The sequence below is a fragment of the Rhipicephalus microplus genome, chromosome 3, assembly GCF_043290135.1.
Source record: "Rhipicephalus microplus isolate Deutch F79 chromosome 3, USDA_Rmic, whole genome shotgun sequence".
NCBI classification, from domain to species: domain Eukaryota; kingdom Metazoa; phylum Arthropoda; class Arachnida; order Ixodida; family Ixodidae; genus Rhipicephalus; species Rhipicephalus microplus.
Window position 1 is genome coordinate 268,978,760 of NC_134702.1, and position 18,032 is coordinate 268,996,791.

Consider the following 18,032-nt stretch of genomic DNA (forward strand, 5'->3'; position numbering starts at 1 on the left):
TGAAGAAGAAATAGTCGGTAAGTCATTTATATAGATTAGAAACAGAAGGGGCCCGAGAACGGACCCCTGAGGTACACCAGAACGGACAGGTAAAGGGTGTGAGTCAAAGTTGTTTGCTGTTACGAATTGTGAGCGGTTTGAAAGAAAACAGATCAACCATGCAAGTATATTAGGGTCAATGTTAAGATTACGTAGTTTAAGAAATAGAAGTTCATGCAAGACTTTGTCAAAAGCTTTCGAAAAATCCAAATATATACAGTCTGCCTGAGATCCCTGATCGAGGATGCAATGAAGTTCATGCGTGAAACATATGAATTGGGTTTCACATGAAAATGACTTACGGAATCCGTGCTGAGCTATAGTGAAAAAAGAATTTGATTCTAAGAAAGAGACGAGATGAGAGTATATGACGTGCTCCATCATTTTACAAGGTACACTAGTGAGAGAAGTGGCACGAAAGTTGTTAGGGCATTGTTTATTTCCAGACTTGTGCAGAGGAATCACCCTCCCGACTTTCCAATCGTTGGGCATACAACCTGTTTCAAGGGATCGTTCAAACAGTTTATTAAGAATTATGGAACAATACTATTAATCAAGAATTTGGGATGAATGTTGTCAATGCCACAAGAAGAAGAAATCTTAAGATTTTTTAGCATCTTCTGAATGCCGGATGCGTCAAATATAACTGGGTCCATAGGAAGAACATCAAAAGCAAGGTAGTTAAAATTATCGCAAGAAACATCGTTAGAAAAAGCTGCCGCAATAACATTGTTGAGAACAGAAGCACATTCGTGTGACGGGACTGCAACATCATCAGTAGATGTAAGTAACACTGTGGTTGTGTATTTCTTGTTTATTACATTCCAAAATTGTTTAGGATTGTTAATCAGCATAGCAGGCAAAGTGTGGTTGTTGAACGTGTCCTCGGCGCTCCTTAATGTGGCTTTGTACTCAGCAGCCACGAAAAAATAGGATTCTCATTGCACCTCGGAATTCATCACCTTTCCAGAGCGAAACAAACGTTTCTTTTTAATGAACAGTTTTTTCAAATGCTTATTAAACTAAGGTGATTCTTTCTCACACCTCAAGGATTTAAGTGGCTCAAAAGCGTCAATAAGATGCTCAACAATGCCCTTAAACAGTTCCCAATTAGTGTCCACAGAATGCACTGAAAACTCCTGCAAGTAATCATCGAGAAAAAAAGCTAGCTCACGATTTATCGCGTTGTAGTCAGCACGTTTATAGTCTCTAATGTATTTTGTCTGATTGATGTGGTTTCAGACAGGAGTTTCAAGATCAAAATGGAGTAACGAAGGACCACTGAGGCCAGGTAGATACACGAGTGAAGAGATAAGATGCGGTACGTTAGTTAGAACGAGATCTAAAATGCTGGATGTGGCTGAAATAGTTCGAGTAGGTTCAGAGAGAAGTTGTGACGGGTTGAAGTCCAGACAAGTCATCAAAACTTGTTACACTCAGTCGACAAAGGGCTAAGATAAGGCGATGCATTATTCCACACAATCGAGGGGTGGTTGAAATCTCCTGCCAAGAGGATAGGAGTGTTGGGAAAACGTACAGTGATCATGCTAAGCGCGTCATAGAATTCATCAAGGAAAGTGGGACACGAAGACGGGGAGGGTAACATATGCCCAAGATCAACTTCTTAAAACGTACGCAAAGCTCAACCCAGACTAGTTCCAGGTTACTTGGGGAATCAATGGGCGACACAACAAAATTATCTGCAACAGCTATCAAAACACCACCGTCACATCTTTGGCCTCTGTTGAAGTGGAATACGTTGAACTTCTTTTTGCAATCAGTTCCATACTCGTTACCTTAGAAGAAAGCCATGTTTCAAACAATAAAACAACATCAGCACCACAGGAATTGCTTATAGAGTCAAGTTCATCGCGCTTCGGTAATAAACTTCTAATATTTGTAAAAAGAAAAGAGACAGAATTTGTGATAGTAGGCGCTGAACCACTGCCCCTTCCGCAATCCTACAGCGCAGGGTGCGGTAGAACAGGGACATCACGGGTTAACTGCTGACTCTGGACCAGCGGACGAGCAGAGCGATCAGAATGCTCAGTATGTGACAAGACAGAGATACTAGAATCATCGATATCGTGACGCGATGCCTGTCCCCGAAAATTATTTTCCATAAAAACAGGATCACGAGCTGCGTTGTAGCTATAGCACTGACCATTAATGTACAGTTTGTTGTACCTCAGTTTGTGATGCGAGCCCTGATTCTTTGCAAATTGAAGCAGCTTTTTCCTGGCTTGGTGCGTTTCTAAAGAAAAATCTTCCCTTACGGCGATACCTTTATCCCTGAGCTTCACTGACTGGTATAGAATCAGCTGCTTCGTTTTAAAGGAACGAATTTCACGATTACCGGACGGCATTTGTTTCATCTTACTCAGAGTATAAAACATCAGGTACGTTTTATCGTTATTGGTGAGATATGCTGCTTGCTTAGTCGCACCTGCCAAGCCTAGCGTGCCAAGGCGGTGCTCAGGCTGCTTTGCCAGACAAACAACTCTGCATCTCCTTGTATCGGGCATGCAACCTCGCACAGAATTCTGTGTACACCGGATCCATCTTTGGTAGAAACAAAAAAGTGAAAAGCTTTACAGTGGAAGACTGAAAATAATGCGTCGATAGAGAAGCAGTCATGCAAGAGCCACGAACGAGGCCAGAGAGAAACCGTGACCACCCAAGTTCCCCATGTAATGTGTTGAGCATTCCGGCTCAAGTGCAGTTTTTTTTTATTTATTCAATACTGCCAGCCACCCTTTGGCAGCCAGGGCAGGAGTGGTACAGTGCAGAATTCGAATACAAAGTTTACACGCGACCAGTACCACGGTCCACGGTATACAGGGAAGCAATAAAGCAGTAAGCTTTGAGATTGTCACGACACACACACAAGCGTGCGCAATCAGTAGCACGGCCCACAATTTGCAAAGCAGTAGTAATTCTCTTTACAGATAGCTACGTGAATGTACAATAAAACCGGCAATGCTATTCTAATGCAAAACATACAAAGTGCGCTATGCGCATTGACCAGAAAGCGTGAAAACAAAAACAAAAAGCAGTGTGCGTTAGTGGCATAGTAGCAAGATAACGCGTAAAATATGTTAGTTCAATAGAACAGGGAAACAAGACCAGCACTTCCAATCATACACAATTTTGAATAGCCGTTGAAAAAGCATTTTGATTAGTTAAGTTAGTAACGGCGCGTGGCAAAGTGTTCCATTCTGCTATCGTTCTCGGAAAAAAGGATAGACGGTGAGCGTTTGTTCTCGTGAAAGGCCTTAGGATTGTTCTGTTGTGCTTGTTCCGGGTGGAACGTGACATGTTGAATTCGAGATAAGTATTGAAGTCAAGCTTTGAATAAACATTAACTATGCTGTGTAATATTTTAAGACGACGTAGTTTACAGCGGGACTCTAGTGTTGGTAGGTCAGAACGCCTGCGCAGTTCTGTCACGAATACTTGCCTGCTGTATGCGTTGTGAATAAATCATTTTTCCTAAATTTTTCCTAAATAAAAGTTTTTCCTAAATTTCCTAAAACACTTGGAGCAACTACTACAAGCACACTTGCCTGGTGCCCACTACGCCATAAATCATCGAAGTTGTATGCAGTGGGAAAGTGTGTGCTATGCCATTATTCTCCATTATTCTCCCTTATTTGGAAAAGCAAGGTACCTGCTACATGCCTGTAAGGCATTCATTATGTGCACTTTGTCAATGCTGTGGCTGACGACGATCAACAATTATGCCTGAGACTTTTGCAAAGGATAGGAGCATTTTACGACCCACTCCTTATGTGATTCACAGTGTGCGACACCTGGTTGTTACTTCACTATTCTAAAACAACTTATTACGTATGTTAACTCAATTCCTTACCTGACATGAAGCCTGCACAGGGTCAGTCTGCGACGCAGTTTCAAGCACTGGCGTAGCTCTGTGGTAGAGTACTGGGCTGCCACATAGAGGACCTGGGTTCGATTCCTATTCAGTCTGCAGTGTTTCTTATTTATTTAGCTTTTTTTTCTTATTTCATGTGATAGTGGTTACCGACATTGGCGGTAGGGGTGTAAAGCTACGGTGCCAGAATCGACCTTAGTTGTAATGTCGTAAAAGCTTTCTGGAAAACTGCGTGAAAACATCGTAAATGGGAAAGTAGCATGATACTTATCCAGGTCTCATCCGTGCAGTTGTACAACCACTGTGGTTTCGATCGCAGGCCGCGTTGTGCCAGCTGGGCTGCCTGGGTGATCCAGTACTGGTGCTTGCGAGTCGAACTGACACGGGCGTTCATGCATTCGAAAGTGCAGCACACGTGGACCTTCGGCCAGCCAATCCAAATCAAGTTTTCCAGCCTCAGCAGCTTGCCGTTGGTCTCAACACTGTGCTGACACGCCACAAGCACGACATCATGTAAGTATCACGATGATGAGCCAGATTGTAGCACACTATATTAGGAATCAGAAGGCTTGATTGGAGTTGTAATTATATGGCTAGGTCAGTAAAGTCCTGTTACATTTGTTTATGCCGGCCCTATTAGTATAAAAGTTAAGTAGTACTGGTAAGGTGCCATTTACTTAACTCAGTATTTTATTGAAAAATGTTGGCAAAAAGGCTCAATCGCTCAAATGATAGTTTCACGAGCCAATAACTTAATTCTAGCAGTTTCAATTGTTTTGTTCTTGTTTCAAATGAATTTTGCTAATTTTCAAGTGGCCCACATAAATGCGCCCAAACGCCAACATGCAGCTTTCAAAAAACCAGACGCATCCTGTTTCACGAATTGTAAGGCACATTGTTCACAATCGTGCTGTCTGAAAGACCTGGGAAAAAAAGACTTGACATAAGGACATTTATTTGAGCAGGCGGGAACACAAAATTCTATTTCAGTCAGCGCACATGTTGTTATCTCTAGGAAGTTAGGTGCAGAGCTTCATTACATTTAAGAGAGCTGTTTCAAAAATTGAATGTCGGTTCAGTTTTCATGTGAAGTTTAGGGTTCGTTGAAAACTCGTCTGGTTAGAAAAACTGATGGTTGAAGAAAATGTACACCTGCCAACTAAAAGAGTCCTGGTAATGTCTCCAAAATTTTGCGCCAGGACTGCAAGGCATGTTATGTAGATGAGAGTAGAAACTTTAAAAGAAAGCTACAGCAGCATCATAATGATGTAGCCAAAGGACACGCATGGTTCGAATTCCCTGGCAGAGCATTATGAAAAAACTGTACAATGTCTTGGCTGGCAGTCGGCTTCCATTATCAAAAAAGAGGAAGTATGATCATCCTGCCTGCTTATTGAACCTTGCAGCAACTACTAACATGACAAATTGGAGACGGGGCTCATTCCCGGAGGTATGCGGAAGCACGTTGTGTCTTTCGGCACATAGACCACCATTCATTCATTCATTGTGAACAAAGGACCCACACTGGGTGCCAAACCATTGCTTCTCTTGTCTTGTGTCCTTTATTGGTTGACGAGCGTACATTTTCTTCCACAAGTTTTAATGTTCTGCACGTCACAAAAAACTGTTGCACGCATTACCACACAATGCAGGCCATGCCAGAAGTCACAGGAACCTTCCTGACTGTTTTAGAGAGGGTGCCTGAATAGAAAAAAAAATACTGCTCTCTTTTTTTGTCCTCTGTTCGCGCACTGTGTTATACGCCGTCGTAAAACAACTTGCCTAACTTTACCACTCATTTGACGCAATAAGTCAAATGTATCGTGGAACTAAACGAGTTGCAGTGATAATTGTGGTGTGTTTGATAAGCTCGCATAAATGCTCACGAGTGTCGCCGATGAACAGAGTATTGCTGGTTTTTACTCACCGCTTTCGTTCAACAGCGAGCAGTTATTACAGCGCCGAGCTGTTATGAGATCACGACAAGGCTCTTGTGCACTGTAGTTGTTTGCCACCACCGCCGTCACAGGTGTTCATAACGATTATAGCACGAAATAAGAAAAAAACTTAGTAAATAAAAAGACCAATGATGCAATGGTATTCGAACCCGGGTCCGCTGCGTGCCTGCCCAGTACTCTACCACTGAGCCACGCCGATGCTTGGAACTCCGTTGCAAACTGTGGCCTTAGGCAAGCTTGATGTCGAGAAAGGAATCTCGTTAATATGAGTAATGCAGCGTTTTAGAATGGCAAAGGAACAACCAGGTGTCGCAGAAGGCTAATGGTGCAACAAGCATGTCGTCGAGTGCTCCAACCCATTACAAAAGCTTGATCTCGTTCATTTATTAACTGTGGCGCATACCAACCAAGGAGTGACGCAGCAGACGGACGGAGAGCTGTTGAACAGGAAGCCGGTGTAGACCACATGCATCCCGTGAGTCTTTGCGCATTTACGTCTCATCTATAGAGAAATTCCACTGGACTTCCACCACGAAAATGCGGTGGCACTGTCTTGGTAGGCAAAAGACCCTCTGCACTCTGCCTATTGTAGTTTCTGCTGGGTTTTCAGTGGTGCAGGTGGTGTTCTCAGTCAAGCAATGAGAAAAAAAAAACTGTATGCCGACGAGCTGCGTCGCGGTTGGATGCGAGTTGCGTCTCACAACTTAGTTTTGTTTGTTGGCGCTCATTGCAGCCTTCAGCGCTTATGGCTTTCAAAACGCCTATGGAGTCTCACAACTTCGTTTTGTTGGCACACATCGCAGCCCTCAGCACTTATGGTGGAAGTTACGTGGGGACGTCGCTATAATTTTACCCATAATGTCGACATCGGCCAACCTGTGTTTACAAACATGGAATGGGTTGATAGGAGACCAGCGCTGGTTAGGTGGCGCGCCAAAAAACAGCACCTGACAGAGAGTCATGGGGCAAAGACGACCGGCCACAGTGCACTGCATGGAGAGCACGTGCGTGCGCCACTGCCATGCTTCATTTCAGAACGAAGAGCTCAAAAAGCCATTGCGCCAGTAATACTGCACCGCGGTTTAGAGGAAAAAAAACTGTCCGAAGGCTACTCTCACTTAAAAAGCATTCGAAAACGGGGAGAAGCCCTGCTAAGTGGACCTCGTCTATGCATGTGGCATCGAAGGGACAGTGCTGTGCAGAGGTGGCAACTCGCTCGTCATTATTTTCTGGCTACATGCTAGAGTTTGTAGTAAGCTAGTGCCGGCTGATATGCCATCATTGATAAGCCCGTGTGGCGATGATACCACACTGCCCACTTCTGTATTTAAAAACAAAACAAAAAAAGTCGAAGATTCCGCATTATCTTTTTTTCTGGCGCCATATGTATGCCTTGTCTGTGGTGTGTATGCACCTGTACTTTGATCAAGTGATCAAGCAAACCACTGTGATAGCATAGCGCGGGTGATGTCAGGCTGCTATGCTTGATGGAACGGGATAGATTTCCAACCATGGCAGCCACATTTAGATGGGAGCGAAGTACAAAGAACACCCGTGAACCAAGATATATGAGCTTATTGAAGAACTCCAAGCAGTGACAATTAATATTGACACCGCACTACAGTGCACCTCAAAATCATATTTTGTTCGGTGCATAATAGCCTAGCAGTTATTGATGTTGAACAGACACATTTATTTTAAGCAAACAGAGGCAAGCGGAAAAACTGAAACTGTGCATTAGGCAAACTAAACTACGAGTAGAAATCAAGGACATTTGATTCTTTTCTGGCAAGGCATGAATTCCGATGTTACTTAGCCATGGCAACAAGAGAGAAAGAAGCTTACCACATTGGCTGACTCTAGAAAGCTAAGCTTTAAGTAGTCCGCTGCTGTATTCGTAACAAGAAGTCTGTCTTCAGCACAAAATAAATTAAAAAACAGAGGCTCTTTAGCATCGAGTATTTATCGCGAGCATATATTTTGTAACGGTTCAGCGGCTTAGGCAAATGTACTCCCACATAAATTTTGTCGACAAGGTAGCCAGGGTACGTAGCAGTCCTTAACACCCTTGAAAACCCTTGAATTTTGATATGGCATTTTCAACGCCTTGCAAACCCTATCATTTGTTTGAGGTTCCTAAAAGCACTTGAATTTCCTCAATGGAAGTTCTTTCAGCCACAATATAGTGGATTTTTCTGCGCAGCTGGCAACTATGCTCTTAAGCCAACAAACTATCTAATCCAATCCGTTTCTTTAGCCATATCAGAGTGCTGTGGTAGCGCTCGTGTGGTTAAATGGTAGTATGTATACTCTGTTTCAGAAGTTCCCTTCAGCACTGTGGAGGCTACAGGCCGCTCAGCCAATAGAAAAGACACTTAAACCCTCCATATGTATTCATTCGCGCCGTGTCGTCTGCTCACCATATTCACGGCATTTGCTCAACAAATTGTAGTTATTATGGCGAGATAATTAACTTAAAAATACAGTAAAGCTATTAAATGAGCAACTACAATGAAAACTTGAAGAAGCATGAATTTTTTACTCTGCTGAAGATGTGTAGAATCTCATGCCGTTGGATAACTGCACCTTGTGGCTGTTTTTTCTGGTGCTGTTTGTGGCTCTCGTATGTCTGTTTCTCCGTTGACACGCTTCTTTGTGTCTCCCGCTGCAACACTTCTGTAAAGTTCTTGATAGTTTTTCATCAATCAGGTAGATCTTGAACGATGATCTGCAGAGATAACGAACTCAACGCAGGCAGCACCGGAGGTTGAATGGACGACTACGTTTATGGGAACGGAAAATACTACATACAACTGAGCTTAAACGATACAAAGACAAACACAGGAAAAACGTACAGTCTCACTCTTCTATCTTTAAGGAAAGTTAGAGGCCAGACTGTTCTAAATCGTATTTGCCTCTTGCCTCACTAGTTTACCAGCGCCCTGATTGCAGCCCAGACAAGATCTACGTACATGGTACGGAGTCTCACCGATCTACCAGCACCGCTGACTTCATCCCAGACTGCCCAGACACAATCGTGCACGTCAATATCTAGTGCCAAGAACAGTGAAAATGGTACGTGGCTGTATTTTAGCCTGCCCTTCACAGCGGTGGCCTATTAGAGCCAAAATATTCGTAGGCCACAGCCCACCAGGCAGGGCCAAGACGGAAAGCCAATATACAAAAAAAAAGCTTTCCCTCTTCCTCATTCACAAGTGGTTGCAACCATTGCAACTAGCGGATGTCACACATGCGCGATTTATTGCTCTCACATTCCGCTCTTCAACAACATCGCTAGCCAACAAAAGGGACGAGGCCACGCGAAACGGGGTCATGCCTCTGCAGCGTGCACCGTAGTTGGCAGATGCCCTCCAACAGCTCCACCTGTGCTTCAGACCCACTCAGTGTGGTCTGTTTCTTGACCGGACGTGACGTATTTCCGGAACTTAATAACAAGACTGCCGCGGCCGTGGCTTTTGATCTGACGACGTAGTCCCAACACTGCCTTGGTGCGTTAGGCTTAGCAGGTGTGGCTACGCAAGCAGCACATCTTGCTAATATCGATAAAACGTACTAGATGCTTTAGTCCCAGAGTAAGATGAAGCAAATCGATTGGTGATTTCATCATTTGTTTACTGCTGCCAGCGCAGTGGGCATGTCTCACGAGCAAGTCGGGATCGAAGCGTGCAGTCTCTTTTGCATGGGTGCTGCCATGTCCATTTGTAAACACTGTTATTGGTGGCAACCAACACAAATTGTTTAATGTGTATGAAATAAATGCCAAAAAGAATACAGTCGAAACCCACAATAAAGAAATCGCTGGGGAAACTGAAAAATTTCGTTTTCGCGAGCATTTGGTTGCCGCGAGTATGAGACATAAAAACAGTTATACGGCCAGCAGAACGAAAATTTATTGCCAGAAGTCGGTCAACTTACTTTACCGACCCTTGCCATGCAACAACTTCAAAGCTCTGCCTTCACACTGGAAAAAGTGGTCCATTGCTACGTCGTTGTCATGTGCGCTGAAGAAGGAGCGAAGGATGTCCAGCGCATCCAAAACAACCCGCGGGTCAAGTTTCTCCGCGTGCGTCTCTTCTTGGTTCTCGGTGCCATCAGCTTCGCGCACGCTTTCGATAATGGCCTCGTCGATCACTTCCTCGTACACGACTACGTCGGCGGCGGCGCGAACGAACGCATCAACGATGCGGTGAGTTCATCTGGGATGTGGATGGTGTTGGTGTTGCTTCGGCCTGTTGAGCTCGTCCGACGGCGCCATCTGCACTCCAGCAGGATCATTTGCCATCGCCTTTTGCAGTGTGGCCAGGCATGTTGCCCAACACAGACCCCATCACTGATTTAAGCAAACAAAAATGGCGGTACCCACGCTAGCGTGACAAAAGCAGACGTTTACAAGTTTTGAGTGTGCAAACACGCATACAAGCATATTTTCGTCAGTTAACCTTTGGCGGGAGGGTAAAATAAGGCCCGCACTGTGGTAGAAAATTCGTTAATGTGGGATCGCTGTTCAAAAACTTCTCGTTGCCGCGAGATACGTAATACATGGGATTCTATGAACGTTCGCCGGGGACCCGGAAATATTACGTTGTCGCGGGGATTTCGTACTCGCGGGGTTTCGTTATTTCAACTTTCAACTGTAAACATATCATCTATTGATGTGGCGAAAAACGCCAAAGAAACGCCAATCCTAGCCATCCCTATCAATTTTAAAGAACTTGTATGTGGAACTACGTTATTCTGCGCAAGCGTGTGGCCTTTCTACACCCCGTAGCTTTGGTAGTGCTGAACCAAAGTGGTGAAACAGAGCATAGATGTTCTGTGGTTACAGCAGCAATAACTGAACTAAGCCTTGGCTTTTGGTGGAGACTGTCTGTGCAAGTGTGCACGCATTTTCGCAGTCGCGTCGCTCATGGTGGAACTATGCCAGGCCAGTGCGAATTCCAGCCGTTTTGGTTATGTATTGTTTCTTATAGAGAGTGGATTGCACCAGATACGTCGAACTCTCATCGGGCAAAATGTAAGTTATGTGGGAAAATCTTTGACGTGTCATCAATGGGGGAGTCTGCCCTTAAAAGTCACATGAAGAGTGTGAAACTCATCGAGAACACCAAAGCGACTACAGCCCATGGTAACTTGAGTGCATTCGTGGTGCCAACCATCATTGAGCAACGCGTAGAGCCAGTTTCATCGTCGTGCGATGTGAACAGCATCTGCCAAGCGCACGAGTGTGTGACCGACACAGAGATACTGTGGACTCTGAAGATGGTTACCTCCCACTATTCGTACAAGTCATCTCCCGCACAGGAGACTTAGTCAGGAAAATGTTCCCGAATAGCAGCATTGCTAAGGCATTCTCATAAGGGGAGAAATCTGCGTATGTTGTGTGTCATGGTCTAAGGCCATTTTTTCTCTCCAGCTTGAAACGTGAAGTGGGGCAGTTGGATGTGTGTACTATTCTTTTCAACGAGTCCTTCAACAACTACTTACAGAAGACACAGATGGACATCCACTTGCGGTTCTGGAGCGCAACGCCGGAGCGTGTAACGATGCGATAATTCACGTCGGTTTTCATGGGACATTCGACCGCCGAAGACCTCTAGGAGAAACTTCTAGGTACATTGACAGATTTGCCGCTGAAGAAAGCTGTCTAGCTGTCGAGGAATGGCCCCATTGTAAACCTGAAATGTTTCAGGGGAATACAAAAAAACCTGCTGAAAAATCATCAAGTTCAATGTTTGAACTTGGGTACCTGCGGACTTCACACTGTTCATAATGCTTATAGTGTGAGTTTTGTTGCCAGCAAGTGGTGCCTAGAAAATCTTCTGTCAAGCCTCAGTGCCATGTTTCATGATGTGTCAGCACGAAGAGAAGATTTCACCACTGTCACAAGCCAAGAGACATTCTCCCTGAACTTTGCTCCACATCGTTGGGTTGAGAATGTTGCTGTGATAGAACGGGCCATTGCACTGTGGGATGATGAGAAGAGATATGTAGAATGTACAAAAAGGAGAGATGTGAACATTCTCAGGTGTAGATCATACACCCAGATATCTGCTTTTTGCCAAGACCCACTGCTTTTGGCCAAAGTTAAGTTTGCCACTGCAATGATTTTAAAGCCATTCCTCACTGAGTACCAGCTGGACAAACCGCTCATCTTCTTTCTGAAAAATGATGTGGAAAGTCTCATGAGGCAACTTCTCACGAGCTTCGTGAAATGCACAGTGCTGATAGCTTCTGCAGGATCGATGAGCATACTCACAATGGGCCTCTCAGACCCAAATAACCACGTGTCTGCTGAAAAGCTGGATGTCGGTCATGCTGCTAGAGAAATAATCAAGGCTGCAAAGGTGAGTGCCAGAGAAGTATTCGCCTTTCGAATAGAATGTAGACAGTTCCTTGTAGCTACAACAAAAAAATTCTCGAGAAGAGCCCACTAGCAAATCAGCTGGTTCGTTCGACCCCTGTCAAATGGCCTCAAAGCCCGATGAGTGTTTTACAAGCTTTAGGAAAGTCCTAGACGCACTCATAGCAGTTGGTCGGTTAGATGAGCATGAGTGCGATGCAGTGCTTGGAGAATACGCTGAACTTCTGCAGGAGAAAAAGCCCAACCCGCGGCAGTTTGACAAATGCTCTACCTGTCTGGATGAATTTTATCTTGAGCAGCTAAAGACTGATAGCAGTTCGTCGTACATGCACCTATGGAAGGCTGTACGACTTCTAGTTTTGAGCCATGGACAGGCCTCTGTTGAAAGAGGTTTCAGCGTCAACTTGGATACCTGCGCCGGAACTTGTGGAACTCACCAAGCAGTCTAAGACAACTCACCTATGAAACCATCGTTCGTCCGCAATTAGAATATGCTTCACCAGTGTGGTCTCCTCATCAAATCTACCTGACTAACAAGCTTGAGTCTGTACAAAACAGAGCCGCTCGTTTCATTACTTCCAACTACAGCCCACATTCCAGCATAACGCAGATCAAACATGACATACCGCTTGTGCCATTAAATGTACGTCGTTCCATTTCTCTTTTATCTTTATTCCATAAATATCGCTATAGCATCAGGCCATCTCCCTTACCAATGGAAGCGCCTTCACGCATATCACGCCGCTTGCATAATCAATATAGCATTAAACGCATCAGTGGACGAACTAACACTTTCAATTCATCAGCACTTCCCCGAGCCATTGTTCTATGGAATGATCTTCCCGACAATATTGCATCTATCAGTAACCATCAAGCATTTCTTGACCAATTGCGTAAGCATTTCTTGAAATAGTATCATGTCGTCACCATTACTTTTTTTTTTCGCGAATTCTTCCTCCATTCTTTCCTTGCGAGTGTGTGTGATTGGCGAAAAATTGTTTCATGGAATAAGAAATGCTGTTCCTCTGTTTGAAAATGCTTTGTACTGTACATATGTATATGTGTGTATATATATATACATATATATGTATATATATTGTGTTTTTTTTGCTGTTAATTGCTGTTTTTTGCCATGTGTAAAAAAAAGGAGGAAAAGAGAAGGGGGGAAAAGGAGGAAGGAAAAAAAAGTTCCTTAACTACACTGTACCCTTTTTTTTCTTTTTTTCAATTTTGTTTCCCTGTATTATTTCAATTTTGTATTGTAGTTCAATTTTGTTTCCCTTTTTGTTTCGTACTTGCTCCCCTTACTCAATGCCCTATCGGGCACTGTAAGGTATCATGAATAAATAAATAAATAAATAAATAAATAAATAAATAAATAAATAAATAAATAAATAAATAAATAAATAAACCGACAGGTATTTGTTGAAAACCTAAAAGAGATCTCACATGCGTCGTGTCACAGTGTCACCTATGATGCAGTAAGCAAGGCTGGTGGTGTCAACATTGCAATAACAAAGGAATTGCTCAAATCTGTCTCAGCTGCACACAGCTACTATCAGGCCTACTTGGAGGAGAAGAAAAAACAAGCGAACAAGCAGGCAAAGATATCAAAGAGAAGCAACATTGAGAAAAAAATTCACAGTATCAAGGTGAAGAGGCGCTAGCTTGAAGAAACAATCGCTGACTTGACAGCTTGCGCTGCCAACTACTTTGAAAGGGCAGAAGCTACAAGTGACATTTCTTTTATCGTGAAGTCCAACAGTTTGAGTAAAACAGCGGAAGAGAAGACTTCATAACTTGCAGGAGTGGATGAGAAATTGAAAGGAAAGTTTCATGAACTTCTGAATCATGAACTTCTTCATGAATCTCTAGTCCACTGCCGAAAAAGGGCTTTTTGTTTATGTGTGCGTGTCTGTGTGCAATATGTCTTGTGGTGCAATATGTGGTGCAATATGTGTTAATTTATTAAGCAAACCATAAAACCGGTTTTTGAAGCCTGTGATAAACAGAAAATATCGAGCTGATAAATAATGTTAAATTTTGTTAGATAGAAAATTATTGTTCAAATGTATTTGGTTTTGCTTCTGTGATAAAGTACAAATTTTTATGCTTTAAAAAGTGGTGTTGTCATTTTCAGGAGTTTCAGGTGTTATTTTAGGTCCTTGAAGAGTATTCGTTAGGTGCTTGAAAGTCCTTGAAAACTCTTGAATTTCACTTCACTCAAGTGCTATGAACCCTGGTAGCTTTCCTTTCATGTTACTGTTAGCAAATTATGTAGACAACGTACTTGTATCATTCACTTCACGTGGAGGCATCAGATGGAGTTTGGTGGTGGTGGTCAGATAAAAACTTTTTTTACTTATGGCGTATGCTGCATGATATGCTAGCCTTATTTCCTGCAAAACACTGGATAAATTCGTCTGTTCGTCATGCTTTCCACTGGTGGCCTTCTTCATTATTGAATAAATGTAGCAGACAGGCACAATTCGGCCTAGAAAATAGCCCAATACCGCTAGACTGGAGAACGAGAGCAGAACATACTTTGTTCGTCTGACATGCAATGCCGCGTATTTTTTAAATGCGAATGCATTTTTTAGTTGGGCTATGTCAAGCGTCCGTCGGGATTCGTCTACTGCCCTCTCCTATAGCAACATCTGCGGGTGGGTGCGTCCCTAGCAACTGGAGCTTCCACCACGTAATGCTTCGACGTGGCAGCTGTCAGCAACAGCTGTGGGCGCCACACTTATTCTCGCCCTTAGCAAACGGAGCCCCCACCTCTTTGACTTGAACATGACTTTGCCATTGCGTTTGTAGCGTTTGTGCTGCCAGCATTTGGGGAGCGTTTGTGTTGATAAGACGGTTATATTATGGCCGTCAGGTCAAATGACAGGTGCAGTGCTTCGCCGCTCCTTCTCTCGTCGTTCACTTTCTCTCCTCCCTGTGCCCCATTCTCCTGTCCGCTAGCGCCTCCCTCTTGACAGTTCGCTGGCAGGACTCTCAAGAACATCCGTAAATGTGTGCTCGAGACGCCGCTCTAAAACACTAACGCTGAGCCGAGAACGCTGTTTGTTTGGTTCACTTCTTAGTATTTTTTAACAGTGCACACTATCTACAACTAGAGCTGGAAATTCATACCGCGTTTCTCACGACCGAAAAATGCCGCGTGCAGTAAACGGCGCTATTGGTTGTGTGGTGTAAAAAAAAAAACATTATTTTTCTAAGGCTGAGTTCTCACGTGCGAAGTGCCGTTATCTACGCATTCGCATTTTCTCATGATTCTCTTCAGAGAGGTGGAAGAATTTTTTATTGATATTGATACACAACAGCCGGCACAGCCTGGCTGCAAGAAAGAGAAAGACGACATTGGTGGCTGGTTGTTGATGAACTGTCGTCATCTTGTTCGCCAAGCACGGTGCATCGTATTTAATTTATTAAATAAGTTGCCGTAACATTAATGGCGGAAATGGACGACTCCCGTAGCTCGATGGAGACGCGCAGCGGTCGCAACACCGGGGACTCCTCGGCTACTTCAACTGCCAGTGCCTCATCCCCACCGGTCTTTTGATCCGAGTCGACAACCTACGTCACCCTGCCACCCCTGCGGGATCCTGGAACTTTCTCAGCTGACGGTACCGTCGACGTTGACTCCTGGCTGCACGGGTACGAACGAGTCAGTGCTACCCACCACTGGGATCCCACGCTCATGCTCGCCAATGTTGTGTTCTACCTCGACGGCACGCCGCGGACATGGTTCGAAACCAACGAAGCCGAAATCACAAGCTGGGATCTTTTCAAATCGAAGATCCATGATCTTTTCGGCGATTCATCTGGTCCTCAGCTCGCTGCCAAGAAGACTCTCGCCACTCGCGCCCAGAGGTCTACTGAAACGTACGTCTCATACATTCTTGACGTCTTGGCGCTTTGTAGCAAGGTCGGCAAGCTCATGTCAGAAGAAGAAAAAGTTAATCACGTCCTCAAAGGGATTGCTGACCTTCAACCTGCTGGTTTTTAATAACGTCACGAGCATCGACACGATCCTGACAGAATGCCGCCGTCTAGAACAGGCTAAAGCCCGCCGCGTCACCCACGGCATCACGCCCTGCCGAACACAGCTGCTACTTCCTCTTGTGATGACGCCGTTCGCCCAGTTCCCCCATGTGACAACCTCACCCGCATCATTCGTCGCGAGGCCGAGGCAGCCCAACCAGTAGCTACTCCAATTCCAACGCCCGATCCTTCACCGACCACTATCTCACTAGTACAAGCCGTCGTTCGTCAAGAATTATCGATTGTCGGCCTACACCCCATTCAACCAGTTGACTCTGCCGAGCCTTTTTATCCTCGTCCCTCCGCTCCTCGATATGGTTCCAACTACTCTCGACAGCGCAATTTGTCCGAATGGCGTACACTGGACGACAAGCCCATATGCTTCAACTGCCGACGTGTCGGTCATATTGCTCGCCACTGCCGCAATCACTGGGCTCCGCCGGCACACTATGGGCCTCCTACCCAGGCCACTTCTGTCCACCAGTGGTCCTCGACATTTGATTTTGATTCCCCAATGCCGACCACATCTTCTGATTCTGCCGCACCTCTGACGAGACCTCGCTACGCCTGCTCACCATCCCCTGCTCGCCGTCAATCTCGTCGCCCCCACAACGCCGTCCTGCCTCTCTGACCTATTCGCAGCGCTCCCAACTGGAAAACTAGGCAGTGCAGCTTCTGGAGGTGAAACTGCCGTGACGACGACCCCTGCAAGAAATCCTCTTGTAACATTACCGACCACCCGGAATCTTTTGAACGTTACTTTAGACAATGTACCTGTGTGCGCGTTGATCAATACCGGCGCGCATGTGTCCATAATAAGTGCTGCTCTTCGTTGCCGCCTAAAAAAAGTTATCACACCCGCCTTGAACCGAGCCGTTCGAGTCGCCGACGGGGGAACTGCCGCGATTATTGGCATGTGCTCTGCCCGTGTGACTATCGCCGTTAGAAGCACTGCTGTTCTTTTCACCGTTATAGAAAATTGCCCTCATGAAGTAATTCTAGGCATGGATTTTCTAACCGCTCACTCGGCCCTTATAGATTGTTCAGCCGACTGTCTTGACCTTGAAATGCCTCTACTTTCTGATCTGACCAACCCACCCCAAGGTCGCCTTTGCTGCATTGATTTCGCACGCCTTCCGCCTAACTGTGTCACACATATCGACCTCTTCTCTACACTACCTGTACCTGACAGCGATTACATGGTGGCCCCAATTCATGCCGTGATGCTTACGCATGGCGTCCCTGTTCTGCACACCATTTTGACAATCGTTGAAAATCACACATGCCTTCCTATTGTCAATTTTGCCCTCACTGCCCAAATTCTTCCACAAGGTATCTTCCTGGCCGAAATTACTGCTCTACAAGACCATACGGTTGAACCCTTCAGAGTGGATGATTGCTGCACCTCAGACCATGAACCAACTCTATGACGTTTATCTGGCGTCGACGTTGACCACATGGTATCATCAGACCTTGCTCCTGATCAAGCGGAAGCCCTTCGTCACGTCTTGGAGTCCTATAGTGACATTTTCGACTTCGCCAGCATGGCTTTAAGCCGAACGAGTGTTGTTACTCATCGCATCAATACTGGTGACGCGAGTACCATTCACCGACGTCCATACTGTGTTTCCGCGTCCGAGCGAACAGTCATACAACAGGAAGTCGAAAAGATGCTTGCAAAAGACATAATCGAGCCCTCTTGTAGCCCCTG

General features: G+C 44.9%; 1 protein-coding gene across 2 annotated transcripts in view; it reads left to right on the forward strand.

Annotated features, from left to right (window-relative positions):
• Positions 1-18,032, forward strand: part of LOC119168092 (tRNA pseudouridine synthase-like 1) — a 219,908-nt gene that overhangs the window by 49,237 nt on the left and 152,639 nt on the right. For both annotated transcript variants that reach the window (XR_005109425.2, XM_037419513.2), the window contains exon 3: positions 4,251-4,444. Coding sequence is in view for 1 of the 2 variants with exons in the window: in XM_037419513.2 (XP_037275410.1) it covers positions 4,251-4,444 (194 nt within the window). In the remaining variant the exon portion in view is untranslated. The remainder of the gene's footprint in view (positions 1-4,250; positions 4,445-18,032) is intronic.